Genomic DNA, 15737 nt, shown 5'->3' with positions numbered 1-15737 from the left:
TCTGTTTTTTTGCATTGTTTTCATTATTTAAAAAATCAAATCTGCCATAAGCACAAATGTTGAATGATGATATGCTGGATTAAAGGGACCAAATTTTAAGTTGGTAAAATGTCAATTGTAAAGAACACACATGATTTTTTTTTATTATACACAGTGGCATGTGCAAGAACTAAAGAAATGAGAAACACCTAATTTCACAGTAAAAAAATTAACGGGCCTAGAAAACATGTGTGAAACGAAAGCAATCGCCAAAAAGTCGTTCAAATCAACAAATCAAAAATTCAAATAAAAAGTCAGGCTCACATTAGACTTGTATTACCAATCAAGCTTAAGATTTTTAAATGCTCTAAATCGTTAAAAGAAAACAATCACTTTATTCTAAATCTTGCTTAAAACAAACTAAAAAAAACCTAATTGACGCAAGTTTTGTTTTATTAAAAGGCCAACATAATATCATTAAAATCTTGCGAGTAGCAAGCACCAATTGTACAGACACCTCAAGAAAGAAACATATTAGAGTACATGGAGACAATCCACCAACCGTACCACAATAGACCCAAAGTAAGGCACCAAAACACAGCCAAAAAAACTGTTACAACATGAAACTAAAGCTGGACTAATTATTCCATATTAATGAAGCTTCTTTCGATCAATTTTTTTTTACCCAAAGGAATGCAACGGCTTTGACTTCTTCAATCACTTTTGACACTGATGCTGAACTCTGATTAAAGGCATGTTTGGCTAAGCTTTTTGAAACAACTTATTGACTTATTGGCTTTTTGAAAAGTTAAAATGATGTTTAGGATTGAGGGTGTATGTGAGGGGAAAAGTCAATAAGCCCCAAAAAGTCACTCCGTTGTGACTTTTCCAAAAAACCAATAAGTCAATAAGTTGATTTAAAAAGCTAAACCAAACACCCCCTAAATACGATCTTATTTCACATCATCCAGATACTCCAGGTTTTGTAAGAATGATAGCATGAAAAAAACATCTTTTTTGTCGAACCATGGTAAAATTCAGGCATATCCAAGAGATCTCGGAACTGAAACACATAAAAGCTTGGGACATTACACCATTGGTCGATTACATGCCAAACAGTTTGTGCGAACTGGCAAGAGATAATGTCTTCTCCACATGTTTCCCCGTACTCACCAGAGAAAGCACATCGATCATTAGGCATTTGAATGTTTCTGACTGTCAATGCGTCTAATGTTGGAAGTCTCTACTTTTCAGCCCTCCAAGCCACAATACCCCACTTTTGTGGGGTCCCAATTATTCCACACAAATGTATATTGAGGCTGCAATCTAGTTTGGACCTGAATACACTGTTTAGCGCTCATAACAGAAAACATACCAGTAGGAAAAGAGGGCTGAAATTCAGCTTGAAATCTGTTGTAACTTAGTCATTTCAATAGGATGTTGCAGCACCCGACTCCATTGCCACACTAAACTGTTCCATCCAACCCCATATTTAATCCGATGCGCAATCAAACACATTGTCTTTTTCTATAGCGAGTAATGTAGGGAAGGTGACTGAAAGCGGGGCGTCACCAATCCGAAAATCAGGGAAGATACCATTAGTATTGCTGTTGTGTATTGATTTTGAAACCGACTAAAAGTGAAAAACTTCCAAGGCATCATCGGTCTTTTAATGAAATTTGACCACTTTAAGCCCCTACCAAACCAAATGTGTACTGTTTCTTCCACACCTATCCCATGTTTCACCTGCAAATACATGTCAGGCGTAGAATAAACTTTAAAATCTGGAAACAAAATACACAAAATAATGAAAGAAAGAGGCAGCATGGCAATCTCACTGGCGCAAGACAATTGCATGGATGTGAGCATAGCAACGGACAATTGTGGTGGCCGGCCGCTTGGTTTAACCTTGCCGGAATCACCTAGACTCGTCGGAACTGGCCACTACCACCTCTGAACCCTCGAATATTCACACGAATTACGAACCACTATCACTTACTTGACCAAGCCAACACCACTGAGAGTTTCTACATCTTCCACTCTGGAAGAGAGGCGAGCCCGCGAAGGCAGTCGTCAGAGACTCACCGGCTCCGAAATTCTCTCTCTACCGCCCGCATCTCTCTTTCTCTCTCTCTTTCTTCTCTTCTTTCTATCTCTCTCTCTCCTCTTCCTTTCTGTCAAATCTTTCTTCTTCCTTCTAACGCTAGAAAATTTTTGAGGAACGGGTTAACACATTAGCTGCAAGAAGAAAATAAAAGGAGGGTTGGATGACGCGTGTCACAACCGTCCAAATAACTGTCACATTTAAAGAAGAGAGATCTTTCTTAAGTTCGGTTGGCTTCTCAACAACACACAACACATAGCTATAAGGAAAAAAGAATTGTGATCAGAAGTTTGAAAGGTAAAGAAAATCCATCGTCTAATTGACGTTTTACATAAAGAGTAATACCTGATTGAGAAGGAATTTAATGTGTTCATCTTTTGAGGACACATTTGCAGAAGGATCATGTTGAGTATTCGCACTAATTTTGATAACAAAATAAAACACAATTAATAAATACCATAGAAACATAAGTATCATGACCAAACAATTAATAATAGGGGAATTGGCCTTTAATAATCCCATCTAGACCTTATTGGCCATTAATAATCCCACCTCAGAATATTCCCCCCACCAGTCCCACCTTTCACCTATTTTTCCTACAATGGTCCCCCGTTAAAAAAACTTAACGGAGTTAAGCTTTTTTCCAAATTACAAACAGATTTTTTAGGGCTTTTGATCAGAACGATGATACGAGTCCATTGATGTAAAACTTACTTCGAAATGGTGCTCCAAGGGACTTGATTTTGGTTAATTGGAAATTTAAACACCCGAATTGAAGCGTCGTTTTCATCGTTTGGAGCACCGTTTCGAGGCAAGTTTTACATCAATGGACTCGTATCGTCGTTCTAATCAAAAGCCCTAAAAAATCTGTTTGTAATTTGGAAAAAAGCTTAACTCCGTTAAGTTTTTTTAACGGGGGACCATTGTAGGAAAAATAGGTGAAAGGTGGAACTGGTGGGGGGAATCTTCTGAGGTGGGATTATTAATGGCCAATAAGGTGTAGGTGGGATTATTACAGGCCAATTTCCCTTAATAATATGTGCTGACTTTTTTTTTTTGGTTCTAAATCAATGTTCTTTGTAATATGTGATGAACTTGTTGTACATGTTCCTACAATCACAAAAATCTAAAATTATAAACAAAACCAACAATTAAGTTGTATGACAAACTTGGGATGAATTCAGATAATTCATGGCTTATTACCTTCTCGGATGTTTCTGTAAAATCACAAACGCTCTCCAACTGAAAGACTATTGTAGTCTTGATCTTGTGCATTATAGCTTCAGCCAAAACAAATCAAACACGAGCCATATCTGCAAACATCTCTATTAGGGGTGTTTATAAACCGGAATTGTTAGTAGAGCCCAAAACCTCTCAAACTTGTCGTTTAACATTTACTACTTTTTACGTATATATATTATATAAACAATCCTTATACAAAAACTTAATAAAAAATTATGCTTTCAAAACAAAAACAATCTCCTTTTCTCTTTAACCATTAAACCGCCAAAACTAAACCGTTAAAACATGAAAACCGGCAGTTTCAGCCAACCCAATATGTTTCAGCTAGTTCAGTGTGCCTTTCTCCCAAATCGTAGTAACCAAGTCGGCCCAAACTTTCGTTAAGATAGGCTAAACCTGACTGTGAACATCCCTAAAGTCTCTACAAAGAAACAAAAAGCTACAGTTTATAAATCACTTTTCTAACTCCAACGCAATTAGAAACCGAATAAAAGATTCGAAAGCACCATATCAATATTAAACTTAACCGAATTAAAAAAACCACTCGTAATTAAAAAGTCCTACAAACCCTAATCCCAAAACCAACCAAATCATAACAAAACTCAACAAAAAATAATGAGAACTACGACAAAGAACTTACACGAAGGGGCATAAGTAACAGCCGTATCAAACCAGAGTTGTAATGAATATAAAAACAACATATGGCAATTAAATTGTAATGAATATAAAACCCTATAGCCAAGGAATGCTATATTTATCCTCTGTAAATTACTATCTATAACTAAATACAACACACACAATATCTCAAGCAGCATGTAATTAAAATGATTAGCAGTTACAAATTCTATTTCTTATACATTCATACATATCAGGTTGATCTTCTGAAAAAAACATATTTAATAAGAAAAGAACAGAGAAAACAAAGCCCCAATTTCCAACAATAATGTCATCATCGAGCATCTTAATCCACACCCAGCCCTTCAACAATAAGTATAACTATTGGAAAAGATACTTCAATAAACGTATAAGCTTGGTCTAATCATTGTCATCGGAGTCTATGGTTAAAAAAGAACATTTTCTATTTTGTATAGACAAAGACAAACATAAAAACACACACATATATATACACACACTTGAGAATCTTTAATTACATTCATTTTGAAATCGTAACTGATAGGTAGTTGTGACGACATTCATTTGGAAATATTAACTGACTATAGGTGGTTGTAACAATATATCATCCGGTTTCATTGGTTGATTTGTCTATATAAAGATCATCATGAATAAAGTCACCCAAACTAAAAGTCAAAAGAACATATCCGCTTTCTTTATTAAATGTTTTGGTGGTGAGACATCCATTTGAAAACCTTTTGGTGATGAATTATGGCAATTTGAGTTGGCAAGCTTTGTACTGGCTATATCCCCGTTACCAGTCCATATGAGCCTTAGGTTGGTTTCAAATTGCTATGGTTCATCCGTTATACACAAAAGCACCAATATAACTTGTAACCCAACAAATCTTAGCCCCAAAATCAGCATTCTTACCTTGATGTTAGTTGGATTTGAAGTCCCAAACAACCATGTTAGACACCAGCTCTTAGTCAGACTCGGATATAACACCGGATCAGTCCAAATGTCTCTTAAAAAGCCTGAAAACACATAAAGGAATAACCAAATCAGACCTATAACATGCATGTTAAGATAACAGCTCTAAGAAACTTACATGAAAAAAAACATCATTAATAAACAACAAATGAGAAAAACTATGACAAAAAAATGTCCCAACAAATTTCAATAAAATTGTTACCGGTACCTGAAAGTTGAGGTGGTTCGATTTGTATTAGTTGATGCGGCTCCATAATAAGCTTAGATGAACTTGTGTAGAAACTTGTCCCGTTTTCTCTCTTAGATTGTTGAGAGCTAGCCGCTAGGTTTGTTTACCAACACGTGATTCAAATTTCAAGTTGTCAAACCACTAAAAACGAACTGTATAAATATGGAACCAGGGGAGTCTACTCCCTTTGATATTTCCACTATGTATGAACACGCTGAACACTTTAATCCAGTGTCTAGGAAACCAAGTCAAACCAAAAGGACATCAAGCACATAATTGCTTACCTAGATACACTTGTTTCCTACAATCCCTACAAACAAATCATTAAAAGTAGAACATAAGTAAATATAACAAAGTTAGAAATTAAGACATAAGTAGGACATAAGGATTTGTAAATTCCAAAGTCCAAGAATACTACAAAAAATAAAAAAAATAAAAAAAAATAAAAAGAAACCTGCATAGCCCAGACTGCATTCTTGCTTTAGACATTGTTGCATAAACAACCTGACAAAGAAGAAGACAAGGGTTTGGATTTATAATATTCCTCACATGGCTCCAACAGATTCATAATACCCGACCCGTATATCGATGACATCAACCCACCGGCATCGGAGAAATGATTGCATTTCGTCACCACAAATTGACAAATGTCCCAAACCTTATTTGTTTATAACAATAAATAGATAGATTTGAATATTTATACATAAGAATCAACTTTGGGTGACTCCCGACCCCGACCCATTTGCACTATTTTACATGTTTCCTTTTGACAAAATTCTTCTTATTTTACCCTTCTGACCCATTTGATGAAGGAAAAAAATAAAATACAATAACCAGAATCGACAGATTCATAAGTAATGGGTCAAATTTGCCACCTGTAATTTAAGCTTAACAATATATTTTAGCCGAATGAGAAAATTAAACAGGAAAAACTTACTCATTAGTACAATCGTATCAGTTTCTTCATCAATGTATAGATAAATGTAAGATTTGGCTTCAACAAATATTTCTGCATCAAAGGCCAGAAATCAATGTAAACACTCTCCACATTCAAATCAGACCAGAAAGTAAAAATACATACTTTCAACAGTTTCGTCTGTATGAAACCTTTAATTCCCTTTGTTTCCACTGTCAACATCACGAAAGCTCTACCTGTTGATAATCTAAGAAAGTTAGAGACTTAAAATAGATCAAGAGGAATAACATAAGATTAACACACATACATCAAGTTTTCATTGTCATCAACGATAATTAATTCTAAATAAACACGATGAAATTAACACAGCAATGCATGAAAACAAATAATTATAAATGAACACACACAGAGATTTAACCTGTATAATAGCACCTCCCCTTCCTTGAGTTGAGTGTTGTGCTTTTACAACCTACACCATGATCAAATTCGTCAATAAGGGTGGTACAATTTAACACACACGGAGAGTTTATTCAAATAAAACTACTTGATTAGCATTAACAATAACATTACCTGGTAAACTTTTCCTGAAGCGAATGAATGCGACACAAGGTAGAAAGTAGAAAAAGTTCCGTGAGTCTATAATCAGGTCTTTTTGGTGTTTGTAGAAGTAAAAAATAAAATGTACACAAACCTTTTCTTTCAATGACTTTTCCTAGTCTCACATGCACGAAATTATGAACCCAGGATTATAATCTCATCTTCCATACCCCTTTGACTAACGAACCAGAAAAATACCTTGAAAAGATGATCCATGAACACAAAAGCAGAACACCAAATACAATGGCCATACGATTGTTCTTAGTTTTTGATAAAAAGAAAAAAGAAATGCAGAGGGTAGGGAGATTCTTGAAGAGGAAATGAAGCAATGTTAAGGTTTCGGTAGAGTGTGTGCGCAAAAGAAACAATCCAGAGTGTATGAGTTAACATGTAAATGTAGAGTAAGAGCATTTCAGAATGTTTACATAACTCGATGACAGATTATCAATAATTCAGTCACTAAATTAAAACCCTAACCCCGTACTATGAGAACCAGAAATTCTTGTTCTTCTTTTAGAAAAAAAAAAACAGAATAATCAAATTAGGGCTTCTATTGGATTACTTTCAGAACCAGCAATTCTTTTTTTATTCTTTAAAAAACAAAACAGAATAATGAAATTAGGGCTTCTATTGGATGTAAGATCATCGTCAATTGAAAGGAAAAAGAGGAAGTGGTGGCCGTACCTTATGATTATCTGCTACATCACGATGATGAGATTCATAACCCTAATCAAAACCAATATCAAAAGGTTAATTAAAGCATTCGAAACAAACATCAAACATGCAATAATAAACCAAAAAAGCGAAGTAAAAAAGCCAAAAGAAACTACAAAATTTCAATTATTAAACCTAATTTTACAGCCGTCAATTCCTGAAACAGTGGATTTGAATGGAAAGGGATTAGATGAAACCTGGAAAGAAAGACATTAGAAGTGGCGATTTCTTATGTATGAAGACGATGGAAGATTATAAGAGGATCCCTAATAATAAAGAAAAATAAACGAATGTTTATGATGAAATCGAACAAACCAAGTTTAAATGAAGAAAAGAATTGTAACATAAACTCACCTTGCAGAGGAGGAACTGTAAACCTTAAGGATTAAACGAAGATGGATCGCCTGAGCCAGAAGAGAATGGTGAAGCAGTCAAGATAAAATCAATAGAAAATAGAATGATTGATCGATGAGCAGAAGTTAATTTGCATTTAGGGTTTGTGATGGGATTCTTAGGAATCAAAAAGGAAAGGATTAACAATAAAAATCATAGGTGAAGATCAGATAACCTACCATCTGATTTGCTTGACTGATGTAAGAACGACGATGGAGGCTGGAAGATTAGGTTTCTGAATGCTTGAAACGTATGGTGTACTTGTTTTGGGATAACGATGTGAAAAATTAGGGTTTTTTAGATCCTTATATACCCGGGTCAATTCATGCGGGTTTGGATAGAATACACGGATCCCGTGTAAAAATAACACTTTTCTCTAATTTTCCCGCCCAAAATTTTGTAAGGTTGCACCATATAGTGACACGTGTCCCACACTTTGTTTATTTATTATATATATAGATATATACAACAAATAAAAAACTACCTCAACTTTCCGGGTAGCAATAATTAATAATATTATTTAAAAATGCCACTAAACACGCCGCTCTCACCTCTTTCTATTTTGCACCACGCCACTTTTCTAACGCGTGCTGACGTGGCAGCCACATGTCGAATAACGCCACTCTTTGATGCCCCCCAACTCCGTATAGTCTTAAGGGTGTCCAGAGTGGTGCGGCAAAGGGGAGTGGCAAAGGGTTTCGCCGCGGCAACACCGCGGCGGACCCCTTTGTTGCTCGGTTTCATTGCCAAATCGGTGTAGGCTTGCCGAAGTGGTGAAGGGAGGGTATGAGAGAGAGGGTAGTGTGGGGTGGGGTCCATTCCAATCTCAACCAATCACACATTTTTCCCTTTTTTTAAATAGTTTACCACTTCACCAAGTGTCTAACCATTGCCAACACTTTTGAGCATAGTTTACCACTTTGACATGATACATTCTCATTGGTTGATTTTTTAGTTTGTCACTCTCAAGTGTTTAACCACTTCTTACACCCTAAGCATTTAATGTTTTACTATAGATGTGTATAGTCTTAAGCATTTACCGTTTTACTATAGATGCAAAATAGATTAAACGAGATATTGATTCAGTTTTTGCCGTTTTACTATAGATGCACGAGATATTGAACTTTTATACATAAACATAAATTGTATGGTCAATTTGTATACGTGTAAAAATCTTATAAGGCTATAAGTTATAAATTTAGATTTTGGATATTTTCTATGTTACAACTTGAATGTTATAACACATTGTAAGAAACTAATGTAGACTTGTTTCATTAACAATTTATTCAATTATAATCAAATAAAAATTAATGTAAATACAAATTAACGAATATTAGTCTTCTTTTCAAGCAGAAAATAAATAAGAATTTGGTTGGCCACATGCATTTGTTCATAGCCCTCTTTCCACAAACATGACCATTCTTTTTCACTAATATGTCCTATTTGTCATAATGATGTAACTCTGCATTATGCTTTGACTTATTTATATCTTTTTTGTGCGATTTTATGTATAACCTTGAACATGAAAACCACCACAACCTTTCTACCATATCACCATTTTGATTTTTATGATATACATACCAACCTTAGCAATTAATTGGTAGCATCGGATGATAGAACCATCAAAATTCAACTACAAAAACTTGGTTTCAAGTGATACTTATTATTAGTTTGTTGGTCATTTCTACGCTCATTTAGCATGGGTTGGTGTAGAAAAAACACAGTAGCTTAAGAGCATATGTAGTGGGGCGGTATGCCTACTCATAGCGCCGCCATGGCGCCATGCACACCGAAACGGGGGGCGGTATGCCCCTGTAAATTTGGGAGAGCGCGATGAATATAACGGCGTTTTGAATTGGGATTTGATTTTTTGACCGTTGTAAACGGTCATTTTCTTAAAAAAAAAAATCAATTTTTTTTTCAAACTTTCCTTTAAATCAATACCTCCTCTCCTATTTTTTTACCACACACACTCAAACACTCTTTATCTCTTCCATTTTTTTAGAAATCCTTATATTTTATACAATGCATCCATTCAACCGTGGCTTCATTCCTCCCCGATCAAGTGCGGACCCAAACCAAAGTGGTAATCCTACTTGCCCCGTGTCGCCGGTTCCCACTAGACCCAACCCTTTCGGCTCCGGTTTTCTCGATTACAATCAACAAAGTCCCGGGTTCATGAATCTTTTGAACCAACCGCTATCACGGGACCCTAATCTCTACGGGTGGAACCCGAATCAAAACACCGATGGAATGGGGTCGTCTCAAGCGATTGGGTCGGCTCAAGCTTTCGGCTCCCCACTACACGAACCCGATGTTGTTCCGGAAACACAACCCGAGGTAGCGGAGACGCAAAAAGGAAAAGGAAAAGGAAAACGGCCACATAAAAAGAAAGTGGAAAGCACCACCCGAGCGAAAAAAAATGTGATAACGTGGGAGCCCGAAGAGGAGTATGCGTTAACCCGCGCTTTCATCGATGTTTCGGAGGACCCGGTTATATGTATATTTTTTTTCTCTGTTTTTTTTCATTTTTTTATTTATTTTCAGTTTTTTAATTTATTTTCTGTTTTTATTTATTTTCAGTTTTTAATTTATTTTCTGTTTTTATTTATTTTCAGTTTTTTAATTTATTTTCTGTTTTTATTTATTTTCAGTTTTTTAATTTATTTTCTGTTTTTTATTTATTTTCTGTTTTTATTTTTTTAAATTTTAGACTAACATTATATTTTATTTTTTTTAAGCAAACAATCAAAGTAAAACCGTTTTTTGGAATCGAATACGAGAACTTTTTTTCGATCTCATGGGTAAAGGAGACGAATACCGCCCACCGGACTCTATAAACAAGAAATGCACAAACTTTCAAACCGTGTACCAACGCTTGTTTTCCGGATGGAAAAGTGGAAGTAACGATGAAGACATTACGCAAGCGGCATTGGTCGAGTATACGGAGGCTAATGGCCATTTCCCGTACATGAGGTGTTGGCAAATCCTTCGCCATAGCCCCAAGAGGGCCACCGTATCTACTCCGAGTGGTCGTTCGGGAAATACACGGCCATCAAAGAGGTCCAAAACAAACGAGTCGGGTGAACCCGAAACGCCAACCTCCGACGCTTGAAACACCGACTTGAACGAGGATATTCCGGATGACGAGCCGGTGGAGGAGCTACCAAGACCGACCGGAAGAAGAAGCCGGGCGAAAAAACCCGAGTCGTCGTCGATGTCTATGGGAACGGATATGAGTAACGCATTTTCGGAGATAAACAAGCGACTTCAAGACATACACGAACTCGGTACTTAACGTATCGAGGAGAACCGCGAAGTTACGGAGATTATGCGGGATAGACTATGGGCTCACGACTTTGAGTTCTACTCGAAACCGCATGAGCACTTAACCGGAAAAGCTTTGAAAATGGCGTTGGCACAAAAGGAGCGGATTGAAAAAAAATATAACCTTTGATTGTGTAATTTTTTTTATTCTAGTTTAATGTTTTATTTTTTCTAGTTTAATGGTTTTTTTTTATTTTATTGTACTTTTTTTTTATTTAATGAAATGAATTTTATTTTTAAAAAATTACAAATGAATTAAAAAAATAAAAATTAAAAAATGAGTAATGATGACAAAGGGGCGTTATGACTACGGCCTCAACTTGCATAACGCCCCATAAAGCCCCGTGATGACGTGGCATGCCACATGTCACATAACGCCCCCAAAAGGGCCTTATGATTACGGATGGCCTAAGACCCATATTTAAGGGACCCCAATTCTTTTTCCAAGAATTTCACTTTTTACATCGGACCGAATTAATGGAAAGAGCAATGAGTTTTTTTTTTTCAAATTGTGCTTCCAATCGATGAACACTTTATGACACCTACAAAGTGACTAAGTTTAGTCTCAAGATTTGATTTATCCAGGTTTTAGGTGTTTAGAAAACTTAACCTAAGGGTGTGGGGGACCGCCCCCATTTGGTCCGTCCCCGTTGCAAACGTCGCCTCCTAGCCGCTCCCAACGTTCCTCTTTGCTTTCTATCCAACAGTGGCGAAGCTTGAAAATTTTCATCGGGGAGCCGGAAGTCACCGGACCTAAAAGTACATACCTAATTTTTTTTATATAAAATCGGGGGTCGAAAACGTATATACCTAAAAAATTCTATACGAAACGTACATACACAACACTACTGAGCGAAAAGTTCAGAGGGTCGGGCGCCCCCCGGCCCCTTCATAGCTACGCCCCTGCTATCCAACACACACACACACATTTACATACATATGTATATATAAAAGGGCATGTCACCACACCCTTAGCCTATCCCTTGAAGCTCATCCCCACATTCGATGACGTGGCCGCCTACATAACGGATCATCCCCAAAAGACTACCCCCTCCACACCACCAGTTTACCGCATCAAGGTACTAGCGTGATTAAAGTTTTAGTAGATATTGAATATAAGTTACATGTCTATCAGGAATGATTGACTTATTATTGTTTAACTGTTCCAATCCTATTAATTAAGGGTTAGCATAAAACCGAATTAATCGAATCATAACCGAAATAACTGAAAAAACCGAATCGAAATAAATAAAAACCGAGATAACCGAAGGGTAGGTTATTTATATTTTTTATAACCGCATGTTGTGGTTCGGTGATGTGGAAAAAGTAGTTCAACTAATTAAACTAAAATTACCCTAAATTAAGACTCAAGTAATAAAAATCTAGACTCTTTAACTTGACTAAACTACTCACCGGCAAGTGTACCGGTCGACTCTAGCACAGAAAAGTAAGTCCGGATGTCGAACCCACAAGGACTCTAATGAATTACGTTAACGACTAAACTTAGACTAGACACTGACACGATCAAACAGATGATGTGTTTGGGGGGGGGGGGTTTACTAAAATCCTAAAATTATACTTAAAATGAAATTCAACTAAAGTACGAACGAAGACTAGGGTTTTAATTCAGATGAAATTAAGGACTACCTAGACTTGAATCCAGTTTAACTACGAATGGACTTCTAACGGTTTTATTGTTGTATGGAGCCGGGATCGTAAAGTACTAAACCTTAAGGTATTTCAATGCTAAGACTTCCCGACCCTTCTCAAGAAGAAACCTAGGAAACCCTACAAGGCTGTTATGATTACCGACTGTTAGATTTCCTCTCAGTCCTCTAACGACTCTAAAAGTGCCCTATTACGACTATCTACCTCTCAGCGCGACAATCTAAGGCAATTCTAGGTTCTGACTTGGTTTACTAGACACAACTGCAATGAGGGAACTAATGTCGACTTCTCTCAAAATCTAAATTAGCTATATATTGCACCGCGACCTAATAACTAACCCGAGCCTCTCAGCGACAAGTTAAGCAGAATATTTACTTCTAATTGTATTTTAATTACTGTTTCTAAGGCTATCGGCCGATTTACCCAAAAATTACCCGAACCCGCAAGGATGCAAATAATCAACACAGATCTATTATGTGATAAAGACCGTCACTAAAATCTATGTGAAACAGCAAACAATCCACAATCAAAAGTAAATACGCACACGCACCAAATCAGAAAAATCTAGAACACTTTACTTTCAAAGTAAATCCATAATCAATTCAATAAAAACCGTTAAAAGATCCAAACATAAATTAAACCTTCATCAAATCTAGGTAGTATCTAAGTTTAGCCAAGAAACATGTTGTTCAAATCAAACAAAACAAGTTCAAAACAAGAATTCATCATAAAGTATTGAAAACGCAAAAATAAGGAACACCGGGAGATAAAACCCGAAAGATCTTCACTCTCACGATCCAAGCTTCAACCGGATGATTCCCGTTCGGCAAAATACTCCAGAATGCTCAAAATCACCTCCGAAATTCGTCCTAGGGGTTCTTGATTCGTATTCAGAGTTGTGTTCGGTTTCTTTTTCTTCAATCCAACAAAAACCCTAATTTCCTCCGGATTTCACACCCCTCGCGTGACGCCTAGGGGGGGTCGCGTCACGCGGCGCCTCCATTATATATATTTTTTATTTTTTATTCTTATCAGCTTCCGGCTCTTCCCGACGCGCGTACGAATCCCGATTTTCTTCCAAACTGCTCGGTTTTGCTCGTTTTTCAACACTTTAAGCTACGGGACCTGAAATCAAAGCTTAACGTCAGCAGTATCGCAGTTCTAACCTAAACTAGACTCTAAACGACTGAAAATTGACCGAAATATACACTATAAACATATGTACTTTGCAGTACATCAAACATCCCCACACTTACTCTTTTTTCGTCCCCGAAAAAGAATTATGCAACGGAATCAGAGATAAATATTCACTTGGGTCGAAAATTATAGGTATAATTAATTAAAACCAAGGCTTGCGTTAGCTGCGATTGCGAATATACTTTATCCACTTTAAACCCGAATCCAATCCCAAACCCTTATCATGTGAATTTAATTTAAGTGCGGTCAATCCACCTAGGGTCTCACACTAGAATCAACAGTCCACCTACTCCCAACTCAAGCTTATAGGACTAAAAGAACGATCATTTGACTAATTCCTAACCGTTTTATACCAAGATAAAGAGAGTTTGAAATCAAATCTATATTTTTTCCATTTTTTTTCTTTTCTTTTCTAGCTTGCTTTTTTTTTTTCTTTTTTCAGATTCGTGAGACTAGACGATGCTTTCCCTAACCCAGCGGTATTCCGACTGTAGAGTCACTATCCCCAATCACAGATTACATAGGTTTCGGTACTTTTATTCGGCAAGTCGATTTCACACATCCCAGAGGCATTCCGGCTGTAGAGTCGCTATCCCCAACTCGGATTACATAGGCCTGTGTTACTTTCATTTAGTTTCTAGCTCACTTTTATTCTATTTTTTTTCTTTTTCAGCGAGATAAGATAGAAAACTCTAACTATCTTAGCTTATAACGGCATCCCTTATACTATTTTTGCCAGTTTTAGTTTCCCATATTTCCCAGGCGAGAACCCACTAGCAGACCGACAATTAAGGTATATTAACTCAAAAGGACTTAGAACCAAAACCCGGGCCTATCCACATATCCCAAACTAGACGCAAACTCGGTTTATTTAAATCTCATATTATTATTATTCAAACCCAAGCAAAAATTTTCTTTTCTATCATTTTCCGCTTTATTTTGCAAACTTCTTTTTATTTCGAAAGACATTTTCTGATTTTTCAATTTTTTTTTTCAATTTTTTAATTTTTTTGGATTTTTATAATTAAGACTCGATTATTTACATGTATTCCCATCCCCACACTTAGAGATTGCATTGTCTCTAATGCAAGAACGAAAACACGACTCGACACTACCTAAAACTACGAAATAAAAAACGAACTAACTAACTAGACTAGACGACGAAATAAAAAAAATAAAAATACAACAACAAGAAGAAGGAAAACGACTTAACTCAGTATGTGAGACTGTCAAAGTGCCAGTCGTTTCCACATAGGCCCTCCAATACCGAACGTGCTCAGCAAACAATACCAAACTCTCTCTCACACGAACGGAAAGCGGCTCCAAATCATCAACCTAAAACCAACATAGCATACCAAACCAACTACTACAAACGTTCAACGTTCCAACATCACAAGTTCAAACAGAAAATAAAAATAAAAATATGTCTGCTAATACAACCATATCGAATCTACCAAAACAGCATAAATAAAAATAAAGATATCAAAGGATATATGCTGCTTCAGTCCATCCGCTCCATCACTCCTCATCATCCCCAGAATCCTCCTCCATCTGGTGAGTACCTGAACCGCCAGCCTGCTGCCAACCGAACTGACCACTGTAAGCATAACCACTCTGCCCTCCCCACTGGTCATACCCCGGGTACTGACCATAAACATACGGGGTCTGCTGATCGTCTCCATAAACAGGTGGAGGTAATAGTCCTGCAAAGGGCTGTGGTATCGGTGCACCTACTGACATACCCGACATCATGTACCTGAGCATAT

At 36.7% G+C, this 15737-nt stretch overlaps 1 protein-coding gene and 1 long non-coding RNA gene across 6 annotated transcripts; one reads left to right on the top strand and one right to left on the bottom strand.

Moving 5' to 3' along the window:
- Positions 1-446: 446 nt before the first annotated feature.
- On the bottom strand, positions 447-8047 carry LOC110934868. 5 transcript variants are annotated; one of them, XR_004890368.1, is made up of 14 exons: positions 7959-8047; positions 7741-7790; positions 6767-7652; positions 6646-6659; positions 6494-6544; positions 6241-6311; positions 6097-6168; positions 5614-5663; positions 5139-5469; positions 4871-4974; positions 3287-3396; positions 2429-2501; positions 1818-2342; positions 447-1725 (listed from the first exon to the last, which is right to left on the bottom strand). It is a non-coding gene; the product is annotated as an uncharacterized LOC110934868 (long non-coding RNA). The 5 variants fall into 5 exon arrangements; XR_004890369.1 differs by lacking the exon at positions 6646-6659 and having other exon boundaries at positions 7357-7652; XR_004890367.1 differs by having other exon boundaries at positions 6494-7652.
- A 1757-nt stretch (positions 8048-9804) lies between these two features.
- LOC110933688 (glutathione S-transferase T3-like) lies at positions 9805-10894 on the top strand. The gene is made up of 2 exons (XM_022176898.1): positions 9805-10279; positions 10521-10894. The coding sequence occupies exons 1-2, from the start codon at positions 9805-9807 to the stop codon at positions 10892-10894; spliced, it is 849 nt and encodes a 282-aa protein (XP_022032590.1).
- The last annotated feature ends 4843 nt before the right edge of the window (positions 10895-15737 follow it).

This window comes from Helianthus annuus, chromosome 4 (genome assembly GCF_002127325.2).
Source record: "Helianthus annuus cultivar XRQ/B chromosome 4, HanXRQr2.0-SUNRISE, whole genome shotgun sequence".
NCBI lineage: Eukaryota > Viridiplantae > Streptophyta > Magnoliopsida > Asterales > Asteraceae > Helianthus > Helianthus annuus.
This window is presented reverse-complemented; position numbering and strand designations above follow the sequence as displayed.

Excerpts from the sequence above, each read along its gene's own strand:
- LOC110933688 (XM_022176898.1), top strand. The coding sequence starts at position 9,805 with ATGCATCCATTCAACCGTGGCTTCATTCCTCCCCGATCAAGTGCGGAC. Across the intron at positions 10,280-10,520 it reads TTCGGAGGACCCGGTTATAT|CAAACAATCAAAGTAAAACC; the intron begins GTATATTTTTTT and ends ATTTTTTTTAAG.